The sequence below is a fragment of the Ovis canadensis genome, chromosome 3, assembly GCF_042477335.2.
Source record: "Ovis canadensis isolate MfBH-ARS-UI-01 breed Bighorn chromosome 3, ARS-UI_OviCan_v2, whole genome shotgun sequence".
Taxonomy (NCBI): Eukaryota; Metazoa; Chordata; class Mammalia; order Artiodactyla; family Bovidae; genus Ovis; species Ovis canadensis.
Window position 1 is genome coordinate 180,068,092 of NC_091247.1, and position 26,375 is coordinate 180,094,466.

The following is a 26,375-nucleotide window of genomic DNA, read 5'->3' on the forward strand; positions in this document are numbered from 1 at the left end:
TGTTGAATGAATATCGACTTGGTGAACTGAATGAACAGACAATTGGCACAAATTTATGTGAACATTAGTTTCTCGCTTTCTAAACTGAAGACAGCGTCACCTTCGTATCAACGGTGGCGCAATGCAATGGCACCTGTGCGCTGTCTTGTTTGCTTATTCTCTGAAGATGTTCTATTGTAAGCGCTACAAACGCCTTGAAAAATGAAGTCGTTTACGCTCATCTAATTTGGCAGAGGGTGCTGCCCAGCACCTGTAGCACCTGAGCTCTTAAGTTTTTTATGATCAGGATGTAGACACTTTTCCTATACCAACACATGCTTTTCACAAATATTCCAAATATATTATACAACAGAGCCATAAGAACAGTTGTCAAAATCTCTCTGTAGTGGGTTGACTCACACTCCCCGCAAAGTGATGTCTATACCATGTGAATTTTAGGGAAAAGGATCTTTGCAGATACAATAAAGGATCTTAAAATAAGATCACTCTGGGTTATCCAGGTGTGCCCTAAATCCACTGACAAGCGTTCTAATAAGAGAATAGGACCCAGACATGGAGCAAACAGATGTGATAGGGTGGGGAGAGAAGGCCATGTGAACTCAGGGGTAGGGACGGGGGCGATGCTGCCACAAGTCAAGGAACACCCAGAGTCACCAGAAGTTGGGAGAAGCAAGGACAGATTCTCCTCCAAGACACTAATTCTTCCTCCTTAGGAAACTGAATTCTTAGAAGTCTTTCTTTCAGTCTATTGCTTATGTGGACCAAGGCCTGTCCCTTTAAGCCAAAATCAAACATAACCACATACAAATCTCATTTATGAAATGAGCCTTGGAAGATAAGGCTGAGATACCTTCTCAGATATTTAAGTAGATACCTAAAAATAAAAAGTAGGCCGAAATAAAGAGGAAAGAAAGTTCAAAAAAAGAATCAAATAAAAATTTGCTAGGTATACCTATGGCTGATTCATGTTGATGTTCGGCAGAAACAAGCACAATTCTGTAAAACCTTTATCCTTCAATCAAAAAAAAAAAATTGCCATGTTGCCATCTTACCTCATCCACCACTTTGGAAAAATAGTGGAGTGTAGAAATGACCTCTTCATCCCCTTTGCCAAGAGCAAAATTCTAAGACCAAAGGAAAAAAGTGCCAGGTGTTAGCTAAATGCCAGGGGATTCAGCACTATAGCATCGTCCCACAAGACACTGCCCTCTGCATCGACTTCCTCCCGTCCCAAGAGCACATGATGTCAGAGTGTCTGACTGCAGAGAACCAGAGCTCTCCCTTGTTCTGCCCCAGCCACGCTGTCAGCTGCCTTTCCCAGGCTATCCCGTTGTTGGTCGTCACCCTTCTATCTAGATATAATAGTATCTTTCAGTTTATTGCTTGGAATTCTTAGTGTTGATGCACTTGTAGTCCCTCAAAAAATACGAACCCTCAGGGCAGTTGATTACTTTTGTAAGCTAATTTTAAGAATACATATATAAGAGTATACCATAAAGACTTTCGGATAATCATCAGTTAGAATTTATCAGTGGATAAGAAAAGGCAAGAACAAGAAAAAATGGAACTGGCCTATGGAAAAAAACAAAGTTAGAAGGAAGGTCTCTAAAGGATGCCCCCAGAACATTCCTTTGTAAGAACTCCACCTAGGACTCTCTTAAGACATATGCCACATATTTATCAAGTTACCTGTTTTTCATATGCCAGCAGTTGCTTAGAAAGCTGTTGAGTAGCCAGGCACATCTCATTCTGTAGGGAAAAGAGAAAAGTAAGATTTGTCCAGCACACATACAGTCACTGAAAATAATGCCATGTCAGAGAATCCCTTAAACATAATATGTATCTATAAAATAATAAAATACTTTGTTCAGAAATTATTTGAAAAAGAAGACCAAAACAAAAAAAAATTTTTTTATAAAAAAGCTTTTCTCATACCCACCATTTATAAACCAATGCTCCTTCTGGTCATTCAGTCAGTAAACAAATGTAGTAAGCCACTAAAGTGTGCCAAACATCCAACCAAGGTTTGGTCCCTGCCCTCACAGGGTTTGTTGGGGAAACAGACATTAAAAACTAGTTACAAGCATGATGAGACCCACAGAGGAAAGACTGGATGCATTAGGAGGCTCTGACGGGAGGAGCTGGATGGTCTCTAATGAAGAGATATTTCAAGCAGACAGATCCCTGGAGAAAGACCAGGAACTGGCCACAGGGACGAGCTTTCCAGGAGGGATGGGCATGTAGAAAAGCACCCAGCATGTTTGAAAAGCTATAAAGCTACCCAGCTTGAGCTAGAGCTTGGGGTACAGGGTGTGGAAGTGAGACAAGCCTGGCAAGGCAGGCAGAGTGAGGGCATGCAGGACTCTGTGGCCCAGCTGTAAGCAGCATTACGACACGACACATAGTCGGATTCTACCAAAAACACAGCACTAAGTCAGTGTTATCCATGTGTTACCACTGTGTTACCAATGATGGATGGCAATTCAGAAGCACAGCTACAGTGCCTGGGAAGGTCCCTTTTGTACTGTTTTTCACTGGCAGACATGGTCCACTTTCACCTTATTGTATTTCTCTCTCTAATCTCTGGCTACATAGCAGCTGTCTACCACTATCCTCCCAGCATCAACACATCCGGCCTAGAAAACGTGTCTTACACGTCTATAGCTCAGTGAAGGCTTCTCTTTAGGTTTAGGGTATACTCCTAAGAGAGGAACAGTGCCAGACGAGGGGAGGGTACTGGCCAGCCTTGATCTCCACTGCTGTTCTAATTCTCCTGGGTTTGCTGTGCCCTCGGGGTGAAGGCCTGAGTTCTGCCAGGGCTTGTTTTATTTTTCATGGGCCTCCTTTGCAAGATCCATCAGAGCCTAATCCCATGGTTTTTTGGCCTTCTTTGCAGATAACTGGTCAACCTGTTCCCCAGTTTCTTTCTTCTGTCCCAAGAAACAGCCATCAGTAGACCCTGAAATGCGGTATGCTCTCTTCTCCCCCAGGATAAAGTCAGCAAACATAACGAAAATTCCCAGCTTTGGCATCCTACTGGGGTGCCACCACTTTGAAAACAAACTAGAGCTGGCAGTCATGTAGCCAAGAGGGAGGCAAAGGAACAAATCCAGAAGCACTGTGTCCTGGATCTAGACAGGACTGTGCAACTGTTCTCAGCACAGAGAAGCACTCCACAAGTGCCTAATGAATGGAGGAACAAACAGAGTTAGAAGCCTCATCTAAATTTCAAGTTTTTAAACAATACCTGGGATCACAGCATAAGGACAAAAATACTTCCTAATCGTATAAGGCAACATCACAAACAAGGGGGGAATAGAATACAGAGTGGACAGGGATGATGCAGTCAGCCAGGAGACAGTCTGCGCACCATCTTCAGCAGTGCTGTTCTGACGACTGGGGTGCAGGGGAACAAGGGTCTCAGCCCATTCACTGAGCTGCTACTCTGCTGTGTCAGAAAACCCCCTACTCCTCTTCTTTGAGCTCATGGCAGTGGGTCTGAGATGGATCTGTTCAAGTCACCCCAGACAGCACAATGGAGACTATGATTTGCAGAGCCACAGAATCATCCTAACCACAGCAGTGAACATTTACAGAGCTCTTAATTCAAGCCAGATACCACACACTAAGTGCATTCTTGGCATTGTGTCATTTCATCCTGGCAACCCTGTAAGGCAGGTTCTAACTATTAACTTGATTTTACAGAAGAAATGGAGGCACAGAGACGTTAGGCCATCTGCCCAAGGTCACATAGCTAGTTAGCAGCAGGACTGAGATATGAGTCCACGTCTGTCTGAGTCTAAAACCCACGCTCTTAAGATCCTAAGTCCTGCTAAGAGAAAAGACCTGAGAAGACCACTACTTTGGGCTAGAGATGACACACTTTTCCTATAAAAGGCCAGAGAGCAATTATTTTTGACTCATTGGACAGATGGTCTCTGTCATGACACAAAAGCAGCCATAAATAATTCATGGGCAAAAGAGTGTGGCTTTGTTCCGATAAAACTTTAGTTACAAAATAAGAGCCCAGTCCAAGGGTCATAAAGTGCTTGTCCTGTTTAGACAGTAAACGTCTCACAGATCGTCCTCGGCCTCACCTCCCTCAGGAGGCTCTCCATGAAGCTACAACTCTTCAGAGTCAGGAACAGATTCTGCACTTCTAGTCCATTCTTTTCTTTATTGTAGCTAAGTCTAAAATATTACTGCCCCATATCTACCTCCTTAGAGACCAATCAACAGGATAACCACACTCCTTGCTTTCATAACAAGCAAAGGCCACAGGCTGCTTGAATCCTTCTCTACTTTGGAGGGTCCTGGCAAGCACGCTCATGTGTAGTGGAGACACCTGCCAGGGAGCGGCCAGCACCTGACAGTGCCCAGGCCTGGGGGGCGGTGTTCATGGGGAGAGGTGCTCACGCGCTACGTGCACAACGCCACTGAGGCGCAGGGAGAAGGGGCAGGGCAAACACCACACAACTGCTTCCAAAACCCCTGCGCACAGTGGCCTCTGCCAGGTCTCCACTAGAAGCAGTTTCTGAGAATCCTGTGGATTCCAGATGTGTGTGATTCCAGGCACCAAGATTCTGTTCTACAACATGACTCCATCAAAGACAACAACAATATATGTTACAAAATGGCCTGTCACCTGCCCTGAAAAGAAATGAAACTCCCCTGTACAGAGCACATGATACGAAGTCTTTTTAAACTAGACCAACTTTAATCTTAACTCATACTTAATCTATTGCACACAAAGGTTTCATGAAATGCTTTACCGACATCAATTAATTAATCCACACCCTGTGAGGTAAGCCTGCCTAATTATCTCCACAATAAGACCTGTAAAACTGGAACTTGTGTGAAGAGTAAATATTAGTAGTAACAATAAATAAAAGTAGCTGCTAATATTTACTGAGTCTTTTCTAAGTACCTGAATTGCTGTTAAGCATTGTTTATATATCATCACATTAAATCCTTATAAGGCACTTACAATATAGAGAATATTCTTACTTTCATACAAATGAGGAGAAAGGTTCTTCTGTAACTACACAATTAGTAACCAGAATGGCAACAACTCGACTCAGAACTGTCAGACTCAAAATCTAAAGCGCAAGTTCTTAACAATATATTGGGTTGGCCAAAAAGTTCATTTATAAAACCCAAATGAACTTTTTGGCTAACCCAATACTATTCCTATCCAAAGTCCAAAACTGTACTTAATTGTACTCCGTGGGCAGGCCTTGTAGGGCCTATAAATATCAGCATAAATTCTCTATTCTTCTAGCTGTAGCTCAGCAAAAGCAGTGGTCTAAAATGTAGACTCTATGGATAATGGAGCTCTGGGAGTAGAGTCCTTCAGCACTCTGGGATAGCGCTCTGGTTACTATCTACTCTATCAGATGTGTCATAGGAACCCTTAGAGAGAGAACCTGACGAAGGGTTTACTGACAGAATGTTCTATTTTAAACAGCACTTCGCAAGGCTGGTGCCAAGCAGAAAGTCCAGTGGTTGACAAACCCAGGAGGAAAACTGAGATTTGGACAAAGAAACTGTTTACCTCATGGTGGCATGGAGCACTCACCAACTGCAGCTGTCACCGGAAACCGCCTGAAGGCCCCTGCACAGGAGAGGAGAGGCCGGGAGTGGGGGCAGAGGAAATCCACTAGGGTCGCCGCCACAGCATAGGCACTGCTGTGATCGCCACCAAATATCTGGCCAGGAGCGTTACCTAAAGTCAAGTGGTTGAGACTCTCATTCATCACAGCACTACCCGCAAGCTGATGGGATCAGGAGCCCAGGCTGGAGCGTGGCAAGGAGAAAGGTTAGAGAGCCCTGACTGGGGCAGGCCCTGAGGGGTGCCTGCTGAGGACTCCGACAGTACTCTGCAGGTACCAGGGAAGCCCTGAGGAACCTGGGCAGGAGAATAACAAGGTCAGATGTGAGCAGAATTCCGAAAGTGACTGTGTTGTAAAAGAAACCTTGAAGGGAGAAAGAGGATGACATGAGAGTCAGGAGACCATTTGAAGTTGAGTGAGAAAGAGAAAAGGCTGAAGCCAACAACAGAGGATTAGATGGCTGGATGGCATCACCGATTCGATGGACCTGAGTTTGAGTGAACTCCAGGAGATGGTGATGGACAGGGAGGCCTGGTGTGCTGCAATTCATGGAGTCACAGAGAGTCGGACATGACTGAGTGACTGAACTGAACTGAAGCCAGAAAGTAGAGAAGGCAGCAGAGATCTGCCTGGTATCGCTGAGGCAGAAACATCAGGCTTGAGTGAATGGGGGAGGAGGAGGAGTCCAAGATGGCTGGACCCTAGACCAGATGACCCACGATGGCAGTGCCCCAAGCTAAGGTGCTGATCGCGGGGCCCAGACCTGGGAGGGACAATCAAGCACACAGTGAGGGTACAGCGACATTCTCATCAGTCCTTCATTTAACACCTAGTTATCAACTAGTGAGTGAGGCCAGGCAAGGTGCTGGGCACTGGAGACAAAGAATATCTGCTCTCGGAGCTCACGGTGCACAGAGAGGCAAAAAAATCCCACACACTGTCCCTCAGAGTTCTGACCCATAAAAGCGCAGGGTGTCTGGGTGCTTTGGTCAGAAGGGAGAAAAGGAACACAGGAAAGGTGTCAGATACCTCGGATCTGAAGTCAGCCTTAAAAGTCACCTGCTGGGAAGGCCACTTGTCAGGACAAGGGGCCCCTGGGGATTCCAGGCAGCAGGAACGGCACAGCACAGTCTCAAGATGTGTGCAGGGCCAGGCACACTGGGCCAGCTGAAGACGAAACTAGAGGAGCAGGCCAAGACTCAGCGCACAAAGAGCTCTGCGTGCCTTACTGAGGGGGTTCATCTCGGAGCCACAGAAGCATCTGGAGACAGGAAGGGAGGGAGGGAAGGTTTGGATGTGGTAGCTTGAGGGTAAAGAATGGACAGAAGAGTGAAAGACAATCCCCTTACTACAGGGAAACTGCTTAGGATGGTGCTGCAGTAGCCCAGGTAAGAGCGGAAAACTCACTCTCCACAGTGACAAGAGGCAAAAGTCGTGTGGAATAAGGACCTAGAGATGAGGGCTGGAAACAGATTCTGAAATGGCCAGGCTGTGCTGCAGTGACCTTGCCCAGCAAGCTAGTAGACACTAACCAGAGAAGGCCTCCTGTGGAATTAGACTTAAGGGGTAGGCAGCAAAGGGTGCCAGGACAAGAAAACAATCAGGAATGGTGGGCAGAGACCAAAGACAGTTAGTTGTGCAGGGGCCGCTGGTACCAGCATCGGGTGCTGCCCGGGAGGGAAGGTGGACAGGGGCTGGGAATCAGGCACTAAGCAGCCTGTGCAGCCAGCGGGGGATGAAGTCTAGAATGAGGAGCAAACATCAACGACACAGTGAGGAGTCAGGAACACAGCTACACTGCTCCTTCAGGAAAGTCAAGATCAGAGGACCAAGTTCTATTTAATCCAACCAGTGGACCCAGGGTAACAGTGCTATCGTAACTATGATTATTCTAAGGCTGAGAAGGTGGTTATGTTAACGGTGAGCACTTCCTGCCAAGGACTGATCTTATACTTTACAGGGATTAACTCCATTAACCCTCACAACAACCTATGAGGTGGTTATTAATATTAATATGACCTCTGTTTACCTGTAAGGAAACACAGGCAATCAAGTTACCTGCTCAAGGTCACCCAGCAAGTGGCCAAGACTGGAACTCAGAGCTGATACATCTAAGGTCACACACTTAACCTCGTACCTAAGCAATGAGCCTGGCCCAGAATAATCTTCTCTACCAATCTGAAAGCCTTCAATGTTGGCATGAGGGAAGGGTGTAGATTCCATATGCAAACCCAGTGCAAAAACCCAGGTCTCTGAGGTTGCTTCCAGGAAGCATTCAGGGGCTCTCTGCTCCTGTATCTCGGCCTTGAGCTACACATATTCCTCTATCCCTGTCATATGAACCTCAATGTGACTGTTTTTGAGAGCTGTTAAAATGCACTGATTGAAACCATTATGAATAAAACCCAATTAAACAAGGGGAGTTTTCCTGGGACACAAAAAGGAGCTGGCTCCCACCTTTAACACACTACAGAGCTGCTAGGCTGCTAAGCAGGGTTGTTCTGTGATGACAGGAACAACTGTTGAAGACTCCCACTTCCTTAGCCTCGGCTGACATTTCCAGAGACCAGTGTGTCAAAAGAGTACAGCGAGGCGGTATAGCGTGCGAGTGCAGTAAAGTTTTAGAGTCAAAGACCTGAGTTCAAATTCTGATCCTGACTCTCATCAGCTGTATGATCACAGGCAAGCTGCATAAGCTCTCTTAGTTACCCTGCCTGTAAACACCTACTATAATAATGCCTCTCCTTTATTGGGCAAGCTAAATGAAATTATACACAAGAGGTGTCTTGCCAAGTGTGTGGTACATTTATGTGTCTCATACTATTTTTATAATTAAAATACACAGTTCTGATCCTCTATTTGGAAGCCTTCCAAATCCTTCTCTCTCCCCCATTACAAGCTCACACTCCTGGTTGCCCACTACTCTGTTTCCCAAGAGGAACATTGACTTATTTAGCTTGATATCTATATCTATATCTATATATCATCATTTCTAAAGAAAAGTATTTTCCTCTTTATAATAACAAATGTACGCATATCTTGCAAAGTACTTTACTCCTATACCCTCCCGATGCCTAAGCCCAATTTGGAAAGATAAGATTCCCAACTCCAGTGTGGACTTTTACATTTTAGGATCAGGAGTTCTGCACGCCAAAAGGTCTGTTTAAGAACAGCTGCAAAGGGATGTTCCTGGTGGTCCAGTGGTTAAGACTTGACCTTCCAATGCAAGGAGTATGGGTTCGATCCCTGTTTGGGAAATTAAGATCCCATATGCTGCAGGGTGTGTTTTAAAGTTGTAAAAAAATTTTAACAAAAAAAGTTAAATAAAAAAGGAACAGCTGCAGAGATGAGACCATGTTTAAGCAAGCCAGTTTTGCTGAAGGAAAGGGAAAGAGCCTGAACCATGGTTCTCACGTCAAAAAATTCCATCCAAATGTAATTAAAAAAAAACAACACCAGAACAAACGAAAAAACCCATCCAGACTGAAGGCACCAACTACAGAGGCTTGTCATCTGTTGGAGGAGAAAGACGGGTTCTAGGAGATGCCAGGTTTCACTAACACTGCTGGTAACATCATTTGACCTTCCCCTGTTTCCTCAGTACAGTGTCTGAGAGAAGTTGTATTACCAAAGTAAACTTGCCAGACCCTAATAAATCCATTTTTTAAAGATTTTTAAAAACCTTAACCTTTCTAGGAAAGAAACAAAAGTACAGCTGATATACGAAATCAAAACAAATATATTAAATGCAAAACTTGGGCAGATTTTTACTGAATATGTATACACATGCATATATTTAAATACTATGTAAGTTTTAAACTTACTTAGTCAATAGTTTGAAAGACAGCTGAGATTTCTAAGTATGTAAACCATCTCTGCAGCAGGAGATAAATTCTTTCTTTCAGATGACCCACAATGGAGTACGCAGCCCCTGCGTGCGCAATGGCGTGTCTGACACTTAGGAAACCACAAGCGATCCAAGGACTGCTGCAAAATGCTGAAAACAGCTTAGAGCCCATAGCTTCATTCTACTGCTTAAGACAAATAAAATTACAGATTTCCCCCAAACCAGCCAATATCAGCAAAACTGCTCACAGAACTTTCCTCTAGTTTTTTTCCACTCTTCCTCTTTCTAAAACTAAGGCCCAAATGGTCAAGTTCACTGTATCAGAATCCAGAAAATTACCATGTGGCTTGATTTAAAATATCTTTTATGAACATTTATCATTTATTAACAGCATTAACCTGGTTCAAAAATGTAATAATGAAAAACATCTTGCTAAGCACCCGTATTTTAAAATGAAATTACAAAACTCTATTAATATAATTTAACAGGTCTAGGTGTGAAGTATTTAAGGAAGAATGTTAAATAAAACCAAGAAAACATAACCTAGGGGGGAAACACTGAATGAAAATAGTGGCAGCTCTTTCTCTTTCTCCCTCCCTCTCTTTCTCTCTTTCTTCCCAACCACATACATGGACATAAACAAATGGATCAAAAAGGAGTTAGAGAAGTTTTCTTAAGAAACAAAACATGTTCAAATAAACCTGAAAAACAACTAGCCCTGACCTCAGCCAATCTGAGTGCCCCCGGACACTGCCAGAGTCCGTCACTGCGCTGGCAGCATTAGCCAGACGCTCCTGCTAGGCTTCTGCCACAGGAAACGCCGAGGCAGAAGGAAGGGTTTCTGCCAGCACGAGAGCCCATGTGATGATCATGTGGCATGAACTGAGAGCCGGTTACAGTCTCTTGGAATGCAAGACCCACTTAATTTTGGCAAAATGCAGTTTTCTGGGCTCAAAAGGAAAAAAAAAAAACACATAAGAGAGTGTCTGGACATCTCCAAGTAAATGATTCTGACAGACAAGGAGAGGCAGAGCACAGACTCTTGGGAGAGGCGGAGTTGTGGTACCTTAAGTCTTGGGACTCTTAAAACCTTGAACAGGAGACCAATCATTTGACAACAATACTCAAATTCCTGAACAGCAAGCAAATTTCACTAAAAAAAATTTTCTATTCTCTTAAATTTTGAATATTCAGGGAAAAAATACAAAAAAAGTAATAGAAATAAATAGGGTTTTTGAAAAACTGACGAAGTGGGTCTCCTAGTTTCTGAATGCTTTACCTCAGAAACAAAACCACAAATAATTGTGTGATTCTTTTGGTCACTAAAATTAGTTCCAATTAATAAGTAACACTTTTATAACACAGTAGTTTGCAGATCTCTATCTCTAGCCTGAACTCTGGATCTGAACCTTCAATATGATCTCTTTCCCCGCTTTGATGTCCCATGGATACCTCAGCCTTTCAAGAATTAAGATTGGCGTCTCTGCCATTCCTGTCACTGTCACACACACACACATCCACACACACACTCACACACAGCCCCACACACATCCTGCTCCTCTTCCTGTGTTCTCCCAACTGTGCACCCTGTCGTTCAAGTCAGAGACCTGGGCATCATTCTTGATTCATGCTTCACTGACCTGACCCCTTCACAGTCAGTCAATCACCAGTCTACCTCTGCCTATTGCCACTGCCACTGCCCTAGGTCAGGCTGCCACTCTTATGTTTAGCAGTTAAGAGTCTGGGCTTTGGCTTCAGGCTGACTTGCTCTACCATGTATTAACAGGGTGGACGCGGGAAGTCATTCATCATCAGAATCCTTAAGTCTCCTGACCCAGAAAATGAAGAAAATAGTAACAGCACTCACCTCACAGAGTTGTGAGTGAATTTAAATGAAATGATTACAGGTAAAAGCCTCTGAAACTGTGCCTGGGCCTTAAGAAGTCGTCAATAAATCTCAACCGTCACAATCGTCCTCCTTTTGGGTGTCCAGCACAATCCTCCGGGTTAGGCACCCTTTCTCTCCCAGCACCTCTACACTCTTTGCTAACTGTTTTGTCTCCCAACCCAGCTGTAAGCTCCCTAATGGCAAGGACTGAGTCTTTTTCCCATATATGATATGAACGACCGATTAATAAAACAATGATATAAGTGTTATACATGAAGAATAAGTAATAATAAATGACTACACATGACTCCTAATATATACTATTATACACTGAATGTGGTATTTATTTAGAGATCACAGGTGAGAAAAAGAAACAGTAACATGGACAGATTTAAGTCAGCTAGGAATTAATAATGAAACTGGTTGCCATAATATTTTGATGTGTAAGGTAACAAATTTTAAAGTAACTCTCAAGTTTTATCCTAGAAAGTAACATACATAGGCAATTCTTGATCTTAAAAAGATTCACTTTTGCTACTCAGCAATTTATTTTCCATGGTTTTGCAAGACAAAGATACTTGTTCCTCAAAACAAAGAACCACCCAACTGTTCTAGAACTGTGATTCAAGTCTTTTCAGAGGAAGCACTTGAAAAAACATCTCTATGTGCCTGCACTGACATCTAAGACTGATATTCATGAGAAACAAAAGAGCCATGCCTCAGAATACTGAACCCACTCATTCACAAGTAGGAAGAGGAGACCCAAATGTTTCCCTTTGGGACTGCATTTTTTTTTAATTAAAAAGCAGTGATGTACCTTTCTACTGGTTCTACTAGTTACAGGAAAATTACCCTCTTTCTTAGGCTATGAAAGCAAACTGTCCTTAGTTTTTTGAGATGAAGAGAAGAGAAAAACAATTGTGATTTTATTTCAAAAATATAAAGGGGGGTGTTCTGACTCAAATCTCTCGACCTCCTGAGAGAGGTTCAAGGTGAGGGCAGAGGGCTCCTACTCTGTTCCTCTCCAGGTGAGTGGGCAGGAGGATACCTGGGCTCCATAGACACGCTGCATCGCCTGGAGCAGCTGGTTGGTATAATCCGTGAGAGTGCCGGCATCTTCCTCAAATACACTCAGTAAGGAGCGAGTCTGCAAGAAAAGAGGCCAGTATTATTTCTAAGTGGAAAAGTTACAAAAGAAGTAAAACAAATACACACACACACACAGAACTGGGAACGGCAGATGCCTGTTCTCTGGCTTTATTTTTTTATTGCTAATACTGATACAAGTTGATTCCTGGAGCTTTAATTTAGAATTCCTTTTCTAATCCTTTGGACTACAGTGCAAGGTCAAGGCCAAACAGAATACAGTTCGAGTACTGGGAACAGAGAAGGAAAGCCAGTTTCTAAAGGGTTAAGGTGCAAGGGCTATTATCTGTCTCGACTTTAGCCTCTACCTAAGCACCAGTAAAGTTCATCCAATAAAATAGTGTTAAAAAGGGCAGCCTCTCCCTTCAAGCCCATAAATTGAACTCAGTGTCAGTCCTGCCTGTGTACCTGGGGTGTGGTCACCCAGCACTGCATCATCACGGTAGTTAACCAGCCGTCTGGTTTCCTGCAGTCTTGAGTGTCTTGCAGGAGTGTGTCATTCCTTCTGCTTAAGACACTGCAATCAATCTCCATGTCTTTCGTCACACTCTAGTAAACCACGTTTTAAAACTCACGGCCAGGAAATTTCATGTACTGTGGGCATGCCAGCAGAAGTTCTGGGCACAAAACTCAAATAGAAACTTAGAACACTAGCTCTGTTCCTTTGGGAAGACTACTCAGGGTTTCAAGAACAGCTGAGCAATGTCTTAGATGAAAGGTATTTCCTACCATTTTCATGCAGAGTGCCTGATCTGCTGAGCACTAAGAAAGTAGTTATATATTGGAAGATGTCTAAAGAAGTATCACGGCATCACATAAGAGACCATGTCTGTTCAAGGGACTACTGTTAATGTGTCCAGCACAATGGGAAACATTAGTGACAATGGGATCTCTATTTCAGAAGACAACCCTCTAGGCACAGAACAGAGAGGCAACTACAGAAATGTCTTTAATAAGGTGATTCCAGGGCAGCTTACAAAGAACAATCCATTAAGGTGCATAATTTCCCTGCAAATTAATTTCAATTCCTTCTTTATTTTTCTAACTTATCTTGGGCAAGAGAACAATAACTGACCCAAAAGCATTCCCCAATAAACTAGAAGAGAAATCCAGGCATTTGAATTGTCTGACCTGTGATTTTGTTGACAAACTCTGGGGCACTTCACAGCAGTATATATTATCCTGGCTTTGCCTGAGGTCTTAATGGCTAAAAATACCTTCTCTGAAACCAATAAGCTCTTCAGTACCAATTCCTATCAACAGAAGGATCAGAACAAATAAAACAAAAATCATGGCTGTGACCCACTGGATCTCTTAATCCATCACTGGATGTCAGTGAGTAGGTGAAAAACATTGGTTTAGAATTCTTTATTATATCTCTTTCAAATATACTATTTGAAAAAAAGATTGCTAAAAGATGTTTTTGGAACCTACAGGGACTAGTCTATTACTCTGGAGTCATTCATTCATGTATATACTTTGGCCTTCATCCAATATTGGATGAAACACTGTGATGGGAATTGAGATTCAGTGGTGATCAGAACCAGCTCTGTTCTCCAGAAGCTTATAGTCTACTGGGGCCTCTCAAAGGCTCTGGAATCCCCTTGGGACCATGTCAGTCCTGGGTCCAGATTCAGGCCCTAACACTAATCTGCAGGTAGCACTAGAAGTAGAGAAAGTACTTAAGGTGCCTACCAGTGTCTAACACATAGACAGCAGCAGAGGATAGTGATCACAAAGCAGATAATGAATGTCGGTTGCTTATTACACATTGGCTTCACATGCATGATTTCATTTCAACACTACGGCAACATTATCTACACAGTTAACTACTGACATAAACATCAGCTAATAGGAGAGACCCTTTCGGTACTCATGGTGTCAATGATGACAGAGTTCTTCAATGTTCCTTATGGTTCGGGCTCCTTTCTTTGCTATAACAGTACGTCTAAGAGAAAGAAAGAGTGATACAACTAGATCGAGGCTATTTAATTTTTTAAAACACTACTTACAACCATTTAGCTGAATCTTACTTACTGTTTTTAAAACTCTTAGAAACAAAACAGAATGGAAAATGAGCTATAGGATGAAATGAGAGGGCCTGTATAAATATCCTCCATAAAGAGAGCAGAAAGAAAACGAAAAACTACCATTCACTCTGTATGTCCTATGTATCAGACACTGTGTCAAGCACTGAATACTGCTTCATCTAATCCTTCCACCAACTTTATTAGATACCACAGTTAAACTAACCCATTTTACAGATGATAAAACTGAGGCTCATCAAGGTTAAGAAACCTCCCACAACTGGGAAGCAGCAGGGCTGCAATGTCAGGCTGGCACCAATGGCCAACCTTTTTTCCACCACAGGAGTCTGTACCCATCACCCAGCAAAGGTGGGTCTCATCAGTGGGCATGCTCCTTGGCCCACAGCCCCCCATCCTGTCTGGAGGCAGGATGCAGCTGTCTGGAGCCGGCTTCTCTTTGGTCATCCTACTATCACGCTCTTACCTGTGATAACAGCCAAAACTATATCACAAATCTTTTTTTTTATATCCTGAACATGTTTATCATGATACTCATTAAAACTGACAAAAACATTCCTATCTTCCCTTTCTAACTGAACGAGGCCACGATCATCCTTGAAAAAAAAATACCCAGCTATCTCAGACACTGTTTTAATATCCACATTTATCAGCTCTCTTATCTGTTTAAACTTATACGTGGAACAGCAGGAATGTTCTGAGATATGAAGGAGGAGTAGGACCAGTCAAAGGCACACTAGTTGCTGGAGAGTTCTACCAAAAAACCCAGAGGACACTGTTGCATATAATTATAAGGACAATGACAGCAGTCCTTTATGGGGTTACTGTAACATGCAAGCATGGAGATATTGATACTTTACGTATGTTGCTTACTCTTCATAAGAATTAAGCAAGTATTTTAATTGTGATTTTACACAGGCTGAAACACAAGCTCAGAGAGGTTGAGTCACCTGCTGGATCAAAATTTAAATTCCATCCTTTCTCTACTACTCTATACTTTCAAGAGTATGCGTGGATAGAAGAACAAAACCAAACACCTTGGCCTTAGCTCCACACTACCTTCTATCTTACAATAAAGACACCAAGTGTAATCTAATAAAATAGTCCTAAACATTTTTCACACCTAAAAACAGCATCTAATTATATAATGGCACAACTTCAATAGCTGTGATTATAAAATTTACACACATGTATGTGTATATTTTATATATATTTAAAATGTTTCAATATTATCACATATAATATATACAAGTATAAATACTACATATTATATCTAAGGTAAAAACAAAACTCTTATTCCCATATTATGGGAGAGGGACAGAAATGTCTCAGTAGAACCAAGTCTGCTGCTGCTGCTAAGTCACTTCAGTCGTGTCCGACTCTGTGTGACCCCATAGACAGCAGCCCACCAGGCTCCTCTGTCCCTGGGATTCTCCAGGCAATAACACTGGAGTGGGTTGCCATTTCCTTCTCCAATGCATGAAAGTGAAAAGTGAAAGGGAAGTCACTCAGTCGTGTCCGACTCTTCACAACCTCATGGACTGCAGCCTACCAGGCTCCTCTGTCCATAGGATTTTCCAGGCAAGAGTACTGGAGTCGGGTGCCACTGCCCTCTCTGAGAACCACATCTACTGAAATAAAAATGTATTATAAACAAAGAGTACAGCAGGACAAAAGCCTTCCATAATGAAGACAAAACCACTAGGTAATGTTCTGATGCATCGTGCCTGAGTTAAAAAAGGCCTGGTTTCCCAGTTGGACCTCTCACTGCATAATCTCAGAACTTAGTCTTAACATTGTCTGTGCTTCAGTTGTGCCAACTGCAAAGGAAACAAACACCATAACAAAACAGCAAGCAACAGCGCTTCACTTTATCTCAAAAGCACACCACGTACAGGAAAAAGAAGAGCCCCTGGAGAAGGGCAAGCTGCAGCAGCTCAAAGTTGCATTTGTGTTCCTATCACAGTAGTATTCACACAGTGCAGGAACTGCTGCTCTCCTTATCTGTCTCCCAGAACAGACTGTGAACCAGCAGAGGGCAGGCATTCTTATCTTATTTGTCATTACATTCCAGCATTTACCAGCACTTAGCCAGGAGCAGGGGACTTCCCAGGTGGCTCTAGTGGTAAAGAACCCACCTGCCAATGCAGGAGACAAGGGAGACACAAGTTCAGTCCCTGGGTCAGGAAGAACCCCTGCAGAATGGAATGGCAACCCACTCCAGTATTCTTGCCTGGAGAACTCCATGGACAGAGGAGCCTGGCGGGCTACAGTCCATAAGGTTGCTAAGAGTCAGACACGACTGAAGTGACTTAGCACAGCACAGCCAGGATCAGAGGCTCCCAAACAGCAACAGAGACAAGTATCTTAATCCCTAAAACATTCTGTTGCTCATATAGCAGAGATCAAATTGTGAACATCCGTTGGATCGAGAAAGCAAGTGAGTTCCAGAAAAACATCTACTTCCGCTTTATTGACTAGGCCAAAGCCTTTGATTGTGTGGATCACAACAAACTGTAGAAAATTCTTGAAGAGATGGGAATACCAGACCACCTTACCTGCCTCCTGAGAAATCTGTATGCAGGTCAAGAAGCAATGGTTACAGCTGGACATGGAACAACAGACTGGTTCCAAATGGGGAAAGGAGGACATCAAGGCTGTATATCATCACCCTGCTTATTAACTTATATACAGAGTACATCATTCGAAATATTGGGCTGGAGAAGCACAAGTTGGAATCAAGATTGCCGAGAGAAATATCAATAACCTCAGATATACAGATGACACCACCCTTATGGCAGAAAGCAAAGAATTAAAGATGAAAGTGATGAAAGTGAAAGAGGAGAGTGAAAAAGTTGGCTTCAAACTCAACATTCAGAAAATGAAGATCATGGTATCCGGTCCTATCACTTCATGGCAAATAGATGGGGAAACAGTGGAAACAGAGAGATACTTTATTTGTGGGCCTCCAAAATCACCGCAAATGGTGACTGCAGCCATGAAAATAAAAGACGCTTACTCCTTGGAAGGAAAGTTATGACCAACCTAGACAGCATATTAAAAAGCAGAGACATTACTTTGCTGACAAAGGTCCATCTAGTCAAGGCTATGTATGGTTTTTCCAGTAGTCGTGTATGGATGTGAGGGTTGGACTATAAAGCAAGCTGAGTGCTGAAGAATTGATGCTTTTGAACTGTGGCGTTGGAGAAGACTCTTCAGAGTCCCTTGGACTGCAAGGAGATCAAACCAATCAGTCCTAAAGGAAATCAGTCCTGAACATTTACTGGAAGGACTGATACTGAAGCTCCAATACTTTGGCCACCTGATGGGAAGAACTGACTGCTTAGAAAGACCCTGATGCTAGGAAAGATTGAAGGCGGGAGGAGAACAGAATGACAGAGGATGAGATGGTTGGATGGCATCACTGACTCGACTGACATGTGAGTGTGAATAAGCTCTGGGAGTTGGTGATGGACAGGGAGGCCTGGCATGCTGCCGTCCAAGGGGTTGCAAAGAGTCGGACATGACTGAGCGACTGAACTGAACCAGAGATAATACATGTACACTCATCAACTAGTCTTATACTACGTTGTGCAGGGCTGTGAACTATAAAGAAAAAAGGACGTGAACAGATGTATCTAAGGTCAATGAACTGTTAATCAGCTCCTCTTGGGTCACTGAGTTTAAACATAAAAGCTTCTGTGTTCATTAACGAATCCTATGCAACCAGGTTACTGGAGTAACCCTCATAAATACTCCATATAAAACAAGAGGAAACACACAATAGATGGTTTCTTAAGAATGCTTCCTTTTAGTGAAATATTCTAGGTCACCGATGACAGAAAAGCCAGGTGCTAGGTGGCTGGGCTAACTTCAACAACATAGGCAGACTGCCTGAATTCCAATCCTGGCTCTTATACTCTAATGTATAATCTTCGGGGCAAATTACGTAACTTCTCTGCTCCTTGGTAATTTTAATAGAGGACCTACTTCAAAAGATTGTTGGATTAGATGAGTTAACATATGTAAAGTATTGAGAACAGTGCCTGGCACATAAAATGCATATATGATACAGGTGTTTGCTATGGTTTTTATTCTTTATAGATAAAACGAAGGAGTTGGATTAGATTCTTTCCAATTATAAGTCTATGAATCTCTTGGGAGGAAAGCTGCATTAGGCACAGGCCCCACACAAGAACACTATACTCTGATGGTTATCAGAGATCGTCCTAGAAGTTAGCTTCCTTTCAAACCTCACTAAGAACCCTTGTAAGTGGCACTCACGTCTCAAAAGCAATGACAAATTCATCACATAAACAGGAACCCTAAAGACGAATGACAAGGCCTCCATACCTCTTCTTCCTCAAGCATGATAAAACTTTAAGTCCCTTAAAGATCATCTGCTCCTCATTCTACAGATGGGAAAAACCGAGCCAGTCACACGACTGGGCTCGTGCTGCCGCTCGGTCATGCCCAACTCTTTGCAACTCCGTGGAGCCCACTAGGCTGCTCTGTCCATGGGATTTCCCAGGCAAGAATACTGGAGCGGGTTGCCATTTCCTCCATCAGGGGAATCTTCCTGATTCAGGGTTTGAACCGGGTCTCTTTTGTCTCCTGCATTAGCACGTGTGTTTTTTATCACTGTGCCACCTGGGAAGCCCCAGTCACAGGACAGGGATGAGGAATTCACCCAAATGATGAGTTAATGTTAGAGCCACAATTAGGACCCAGGTGTCCCAACTTGCTTGCCAGTCCTCTTTAGCCTGCCTGATAGCTGAGTACATCCTGAAAACACTCAGAACTAGTGCATATACACTGATGTGAGAGCCAAAAATTCCAAATATTAACTCCTCAGTGAGGGCAACACTGAGATTCAGTTAGTGCAGCCTCTCTAATCTGGCTCAGCCATCACCATGCTCCATTAGGAAAGCAATGTATCTTTGCATCTCAGTTTCTCCAACTACAAAGCAAGTGGAAATCCTTGTTCAAAATGATACAAATCCCACTTTATTATCTTCAGATCCCACATAACAAGTCTGAGGATGGACAAAATGACTTCTACCAAGGGCTTTTGTCCCATCAAAATGCCAGAAGTGCAGAGACTTCAAAGCAGTTTTTGAAAAAGTCAATCAGACCTGAGGATGCCAATTAAAAAAAATAATAAATCACGGCTTCCTTACAATTTCTTGACTATGTAAGGAAGATCACAAAGAAATGGGCACAAGTTTCTAAGCTCAGAGTCCTTCGATTACTAAGTCTGAAGTGGAGAGATGTAGAGTGGGTAAGTTCATCAAAGGATCATCTCCAGGAGGCCCAATTACATTAAGAAGAAAATCGAAAGGAAGCAAAAAGCGAAGAGAAGTTGTGAGAGGAAAATAGTTTACTCTGAAAATCTTACTCTCATTTTTTAAGAGTTGAGATACTAGGGAATAAAGAGCCTTACTTAAATAACCCAGGGACGCAGAGCCACTAGGGTAAATAAGAAGCTGGGGAAACGTTAATGAAGTTGAACAAAGCTTCCCTGGGGAAAGGTGTACTGATTTAGGAACTAAAGTCATTCTGCACTCACTATATTTACACACCAGCTTTCTGCAGAGCTCAAAGGACTTGAATCTCATCTCGGGAGTGCTAATGAAGTCTCCCTGTGCGACAAATGAGAGAGGTATTGTATTATTACAATTTCCTCTTCACGAATGGGAAAATAGGGCCAAGGGGAAGTCTGGCACCGCTGGGAAAGAGGTCGAGGCTCTCTGCCTCTCACTCTGGCCCTAAATCCACCAGGTCCCAGCATATCAGCAGCAGGAATAAGACTGACTTCTTAGTCTGTGCCAGACATTACTCGCTAACAACTTTACAGGCATTTCTTTAATTCTAACAACTCTAGAAGGCAGGTACAATTATTATCCCTATCTTACAGATGACGAAACTGAGGCAGAAAAGATTATCTGCCCGGGGCGCTCGGCTAGTAAGCTGTGGAGCCCAGGTGTAGGCCAAGCAGCCCCAGTTTCAGCTGAGTTTGGAAAGGGGTCGGGACACAAAGACTGGGGGTTGCTTTCCCGGTGTCTCCAGCTCTGCCTGAGGGATGCCATGTCCCGGAGCATCCCGGGTTCAGGACTCTGGGCCGGGACCCGCCCCCTCCTTGCCCCCAAGGTGGCCCGGCGTACTCCCCGCCTCCACCCCGGGGCTGGAAGGGCCTCCTCGGCCTCAAGCCCTCGGGCGAGGGGGACCCGGGCGGCGGGAGGTACCTGGGGGCTGTCCTGCAACGCCTCCTCTAGCAAGAGCTTGTCCACAGCGGGCATGGTGCCGCGCGGAGAGCCGAGGGCCGGATGGAAGGACGGAGAGCGGATGGCACGGCAGTCGAGGGTGCTCCAGGCTCAGGCGACGAGCGTATGCTCTGTGCCCTGGGTGGCCCCCCGCGCGCCCACGCCTGGCCAGTGGCCGCCGCCGTCCGCCCGCCGGCCCTCCTCTCAGCCCAGCCCTCAGCTGAGCAGGATCAACAGGAAGTGTGGCGGGCGCCCTACGCGGCCACCGGAAGTGTGGCGGCCGCCCCTTCCGCCAGAGCCCTTCTCTCGCGGGAAACCGCATACCCCGCCCCGCTCCCAGAGAGCGAGTAGAGTGTGAGGGTCCGTGGTTAAGGGGTCAGGGCTTAAGCGCGTCGGGGAAGGCAATGGCACCCCACTCCAGTACTCTTGCCTGGGAAATCCCATGGACAGAGAAGCCTGGTAGGCTGCAGTCCATGGGGTCGCTACTAGTCAGACACGACTGAGCGACTTCACTTTCACTTTCATGCATTGGAGAAGAAAATGGCAACCCACCCCAGTGTTCTTGCCTGGAGAATCCCAAGGACGGGGGAGCCTGGTGGGCCGCTGTCTCCGGGGTCGCACAGAGTCGGACACGACTGAAGCGACTTAGCAGCAGCAGCTTAAGCTCATGAATGCATCTAAAGCCCAGGAGGGGGAACTCAAGAGCGGAAGTGAGTGAAAGTCGCTCAGTAATGTCTGACTCTTTGCGACCCCATGGACTATTCAGTCCTTGGAATTCTCCAGGCCAGAACACTGGAGTGGGTAGCCTTTGCCTTCTCCAGGGTTGGGATCAAACTCAGGTCTCTCGCGTTGCAGGCAGATTCTTTACCAGCTAAGCCACAAGAGCGCAAAGATAAGGTTTTATCTGCTTGTGGTACCCAGACTTTTTGAGTAAAGGAGATTAAGAACTGATAGGTTTTGAAAATCTGTGAAATGCTGTGTGAAAATCTTAGTTCCCCGTACCACTTTTTCTAGAAAAATCTCAGTGCCCTCCGGACAGCTCTGAGAGCAGAGAGGTCAGCTAGTTCTAGGGAAAAAAAAAATAGGTAACTGAATCATTTGTGGTATTTAGAAGTAACCTTTTGGGAAACCACAGCTATTTGGCTAATATGGTTAGGTCTCATCCTCGTGAACTGCTATGTTTTATCATTTTGGAAAATGTCCTAATTAAGTTTTTAGGGTAGATGATCTAGTTCAGTGTTGTCATTTAGAGATTTTTTTTTTTAAAGGACCCTAAGAATGATTTGGTCAGAGTCAGTTATGGAAGCTAGAGGAAGAAGAGAAAGAGGGAAGAGGAGGTGATGGTGAATACTGGCAAATGAAACTTGGTATCTTCTTATACCAAAGGCAAGGGTTTCAGTATCTCCTCCTTTAGGAATCTAAGATTTTTGTAATAGGACATATTACCAAAAACAGACAAACAAAAACACCAAAACCAAACCAACAAACAAAAAAGGCAAGCAGAATATGACTTTTTAAGAAATGCAAATTCTGTGTTTTATAGAAACACCTAGGTATATTAAGGCACAGTCTGAATTGCAAACACCTCTGAAAAGCCAATGATGTTCTACCTGATCACTTGAAAACTCCAAGCCCGTTATTCCCTGTCTGGCTCTAGACAGCATTAACCTTTCCTGAGCCATGGTGCAGGCTCCATGGGGAAATCATCCACCAACATTTCCCCACCATATTCTTTCTTCTTGTTGAATAGAACTACGCTCATACCATGTTTCTTCCTTTTCCTGTATTTTCTATCAAGTATCATTCAGCGCTAGTGGTAAAGAACCCACCTGCCAATGCAGGAGGTGTAAGAGATGCTGGTTGGATCCACGGGTCTGGAAGATCCCCTACAGGTAGGGCATGGCAACCCACTCCAGTGTTCTTTCCTGGAGAATCCCATGGACAGAGGAGCCTGGCAGGATGCGGTACATAGGGTGGCAAAGAGTCGGACACGACTCAAGCTGCTTAGCCCTCATGCACATCATTCAGTTAATTCCACCTCATACCCCCTCCCAACTCTTTTGTGACTGAAATCCTTTTCCACAAGGTCAGACTCAAACACTTTCTTCTCCCTTCCTGGCACCAAAGATTGCTACCTTCTCTGAGTCTTGACTGTCATCAGATGTGACTTGATTGTCATCCAGCATGACTTACTTGGTAGGGCCTTTTCTTTCTATATGCAGGTCTTACTCTGTCTATAAATAGTGAGTCTCTCTGTATCACCTTCCCTCTATTCTGAATACTGAGACACATAATAACAAATACAAGTTTACTATTTATAGCACACTCATTTCTTCCAACTCCTTTCCAATTAAGAAGAATTTCCCTCAACCTTCCATCTTGCTTTTTGTTTCTACCCTTCCATTCAATTAGAAACACAACAGTTGTTAACTGCCTACCAAACAAACACTAAAAGTCCTTCTGAATATAAGAATAGTACAAGATTGTATCAAGGGAGAGAGATTGCATGCATTTTTATTTGAAATAGATGTAAAAAGGGGACAGAATACTTGAAAGGTCTCAGAAGTCCCATTGGGAATTACCACAACATTTTTCATGCACCCCCTCATCTCTTGATTAAAGTTACTTTTCCTGAAACACCAGTATTCAAGATTGTTTAAACTGTGTTCTTACATGATGCCATTACTTTTCTATGTTTTATTGCTACATTATGGGCTAAACAGTGGGATTTCTTAGTGGGATTTCTTAGTGGGATTTCTTGCCACTTAAGTACCATTTATAAAATTGTTTCTAGGGGAAAATGCATCCCAAATTCAAAACAACTGAGTTATAAAACCAACCTGGAAATACAACACATTTGTAAATGTTTAATTAATTTCATTAATTTATCCAATTATTCATTCATGTAATAAATATAGGCTGCTCGATGTTAAGTGCTGTGTCTCCCACTTATTTTACTGCCTTCTTTGTGATTCTCATTTAAATTCTGAAGCCAAGGATTCTCCTCTTCAATAGTTAATCTATACAAAACTATGTAAGAGGAGTTTTTATGTAAACGAGACATTTTTTGTTATAAGTATCTGCCCCTATTAACCTCTTGTGAGGGTAGACTGCAAACATCCACCCAGCTGTATCTGAAATCCCTGGACAGCTGTGAGGCTGCTGACAGGAAGTAGAGAAATGGACAATTTAGAGTCGCCATGTCCTCTGGGGTGAGACAGCTGAACTCTACGGAGCTACAATCTTTTTACCCATTGAAGACCAATGAGGAAAAGTACAAGTGTTGTTTCCATAGGCAACTATCTATGTGTCCTGTATTAGTCAGGACTTTCTCAGTTGCAACTGACAGAAACCTAACTCCTATTTGCTTAAAGAAAACATAAAGGTCTGGGAGAAACGGAGAGATGAGAAGACTGTATTTCTTAGGTTATATGTACACTGATGAGGATGAACCAGTGGAACAGGGGAAATGGAAGATACAGAAGGGTGGAGAGATAATTGCAGGAACACAATCCTTGAGCAGACAAAAAGGAGTGGGAACCTAGTCACCCATGGGGGGAATAGAAGCAGGGATAGAGCATTCAGGTTGATAGATAAGACAGTAGGTTGGTAGATTAAATGGAGTAAAATGGAAGAGCTCTTTTCTGATTGCTTTTATTTTCTCAGGCCTTACTTCACATATCTTTATTTCTTCAACACCAAACTCAGGACTTGATTTATAATTGGCTTTCAATGAAAATTTGCTCAGTGAGGTATCAGTAGGGTTAAATATGGCTGTAACTAATAAGAAAAAGATTATGGTGTCAAACACCATAGAACTTTATTTCTCTTAAGCACTTAAGAAGTCTAGAGATGGTGGCATGGCCTTCTACAGTATCAGTCACTGATTCCTTCGATCCTGTCCTCCGGCTTCCCTTCCCAAAGTCACTCCATGGCCCAAGATGGCTGCTGGTATTCTGGTCATTAAGTCTACCTTCCAAACCAGCAGGTTGAATAAAGCAGCAGGGGCCATGCTTCCCCCAGAAAGTGCTTGTACTTCTTCTTCTTACATTCCATCTCCTAAGCCAGAACTTTCTCTTATGGCCACACATAGATATGTGGGAAGCTAGAAAATTTACCTTTTCCCAGGCTTAGTATGCCCAGCTAAAACCAAAGACTCTCTTCATATACTGCTGGTGGGGATGTAAAATGGCATAGCACTGTGGAAAATAGTTTGGCAGCTCTTCAAAATATTAAACATAAAGTTATCAAATGACCCAGCAACTCCTTCCTAGTGTAAACACAAGAGAATTGAAAAGATCTCTCTGCACCAAAGCTTATACATGAATGTTCAGGGTAGCATTATTCATAATAGCCAAGAAGTGGGAAACAACCCAAATGTTTATCAACTATCGATAGATAGGGCTTCCCTGGTGGCTCAGTGGTAAAGAATCCACCTGTCAATGCAGGAGACATGGGTTCAATCCCTGGTCTAGGAAGATCTCACATGCTGTTGAACAAATAAGTCCACGCACCACAATTATTGAGCCTGTGCTCTAGAACCCAGGAGCCGCAACTATTGACGCCAGCACACCCTAGAGCCCATGCTCTGCAACAAAAGAAGTCACTTAACAATTAAGAAGCCTGCACATCACAACTAGAGAGTAGCCCCAGAGAGTAGCAACTAGAGAAAAGCCCATGCAGCGACAAAGACCCAGCACAGCCAAAAATGTCAATTTTAAAAAATTTATTTAAAAAACTATTAATGGGTAAATGAAATGTGGTGTTATGGTATACTATTCAATCATTGAAAAAAAAAGAAAGGGGAGTAATAATTTGGGGACAGTGGTTTCTGCTATAGTTTCCTAGAATGAGTTAATTGATGATTCTCTTTGGGTTGCATTTAGGTTAATTTGAATAAAAGGGGAAAAAATTCTGTAAAGAGGAATATGTGCCACGTCACACCAGTCAGAATGGCCATCATCAAAAAGTCTACAAATAATAAATGCTGGAGAGGGTGTGGAGAAAAGGGAACCCTCCTACAGTGCTGGTGGGAATGTACCTTAGTGATCCAGTAATCCCAACCCTGGACATATACCTGGAAAAGACAAAAACTTTAATTCAAAAAGATACATGCATCCCAATGTTCATGCTGCTGCTGCTGCTAAGGTGCTTCAGTTGTGTCCAACTCTGTGCGACCCCATAGACGGCAGCTCATCAGACACGCCCATCCCTGGGATTCTCCAGGCAAGAACACTGGAGTGGGTTGCCATTTCCTTCTCCAATGTATGAAAGTGAAAAGTGAAAGTGAAGTTGCTCAGTCATGTCCGACTCTTAGTGACCCCATGGACTGTGGCCTACCAGGCTCCTCCGTCCTTGGGATTTTCCAGTCTTCATAGCAGCACTATTTACAATAGCCAGGACATGGAGGCAACCTAAATGTTCATCAACAGATAAACAGATAAAGAAGATGTGATAAATATATGCAATGGAATATTGAAAAGTAGTGAAAGAGTTAGTAGCTCAGTCGCGTCCAGCTCTTTGCAACCCCATGGACTGTAGCTCACCAGGCTCCTCTGTCCATGGAATTCTCCA

General features: G+C 43.5%; 1 protein-coding gene across 2 annotated transcripts in view; it reads right to left on the reverse strand.

Annotated features, from left to right (window-relative positions):
• Positions 1 to 21,083, reverse strand: part of APPL2 (adaptor protein, phosphotyrosine interacting with PH domain and leucine zipper 2) — a 55,320-nt gene extending 34,237 nt beyond the window's left edge. The window contains exons 1-4 of one of the 2 annotated variants that reach the window (XM_069585213.1): positions 20,784 to 21,083; positions 12,396 to 12,494; positions 1,690 to 1,749; positions 1,053 to 1,124 (exon numbers count right to left, since the gene is read on the reverse strand). In XM_069585213.1, coding sequence (XP_069441314.1) covers positions 1,053 to 1,124; positions 1,690 to 1,749; positions 12,396 to 12,494; positions 20,784 to 20,837 — 285 coding nt within the window. In that variant the 5' untranslated portion in view covers positions 20,838 to 21,083. The remainder of the gene's footprint in view (positions 1 to 1,052; positions 1,125 to 1,689; positions 1,750 to 12,395; positions 12,495 to 20,783) is intronic. The other variant, XM_069585214.1, reaches the window with a different exon arrangement.
• Positions 21,084 to 26,375: the final 5,292 nt, after the last annotated feature.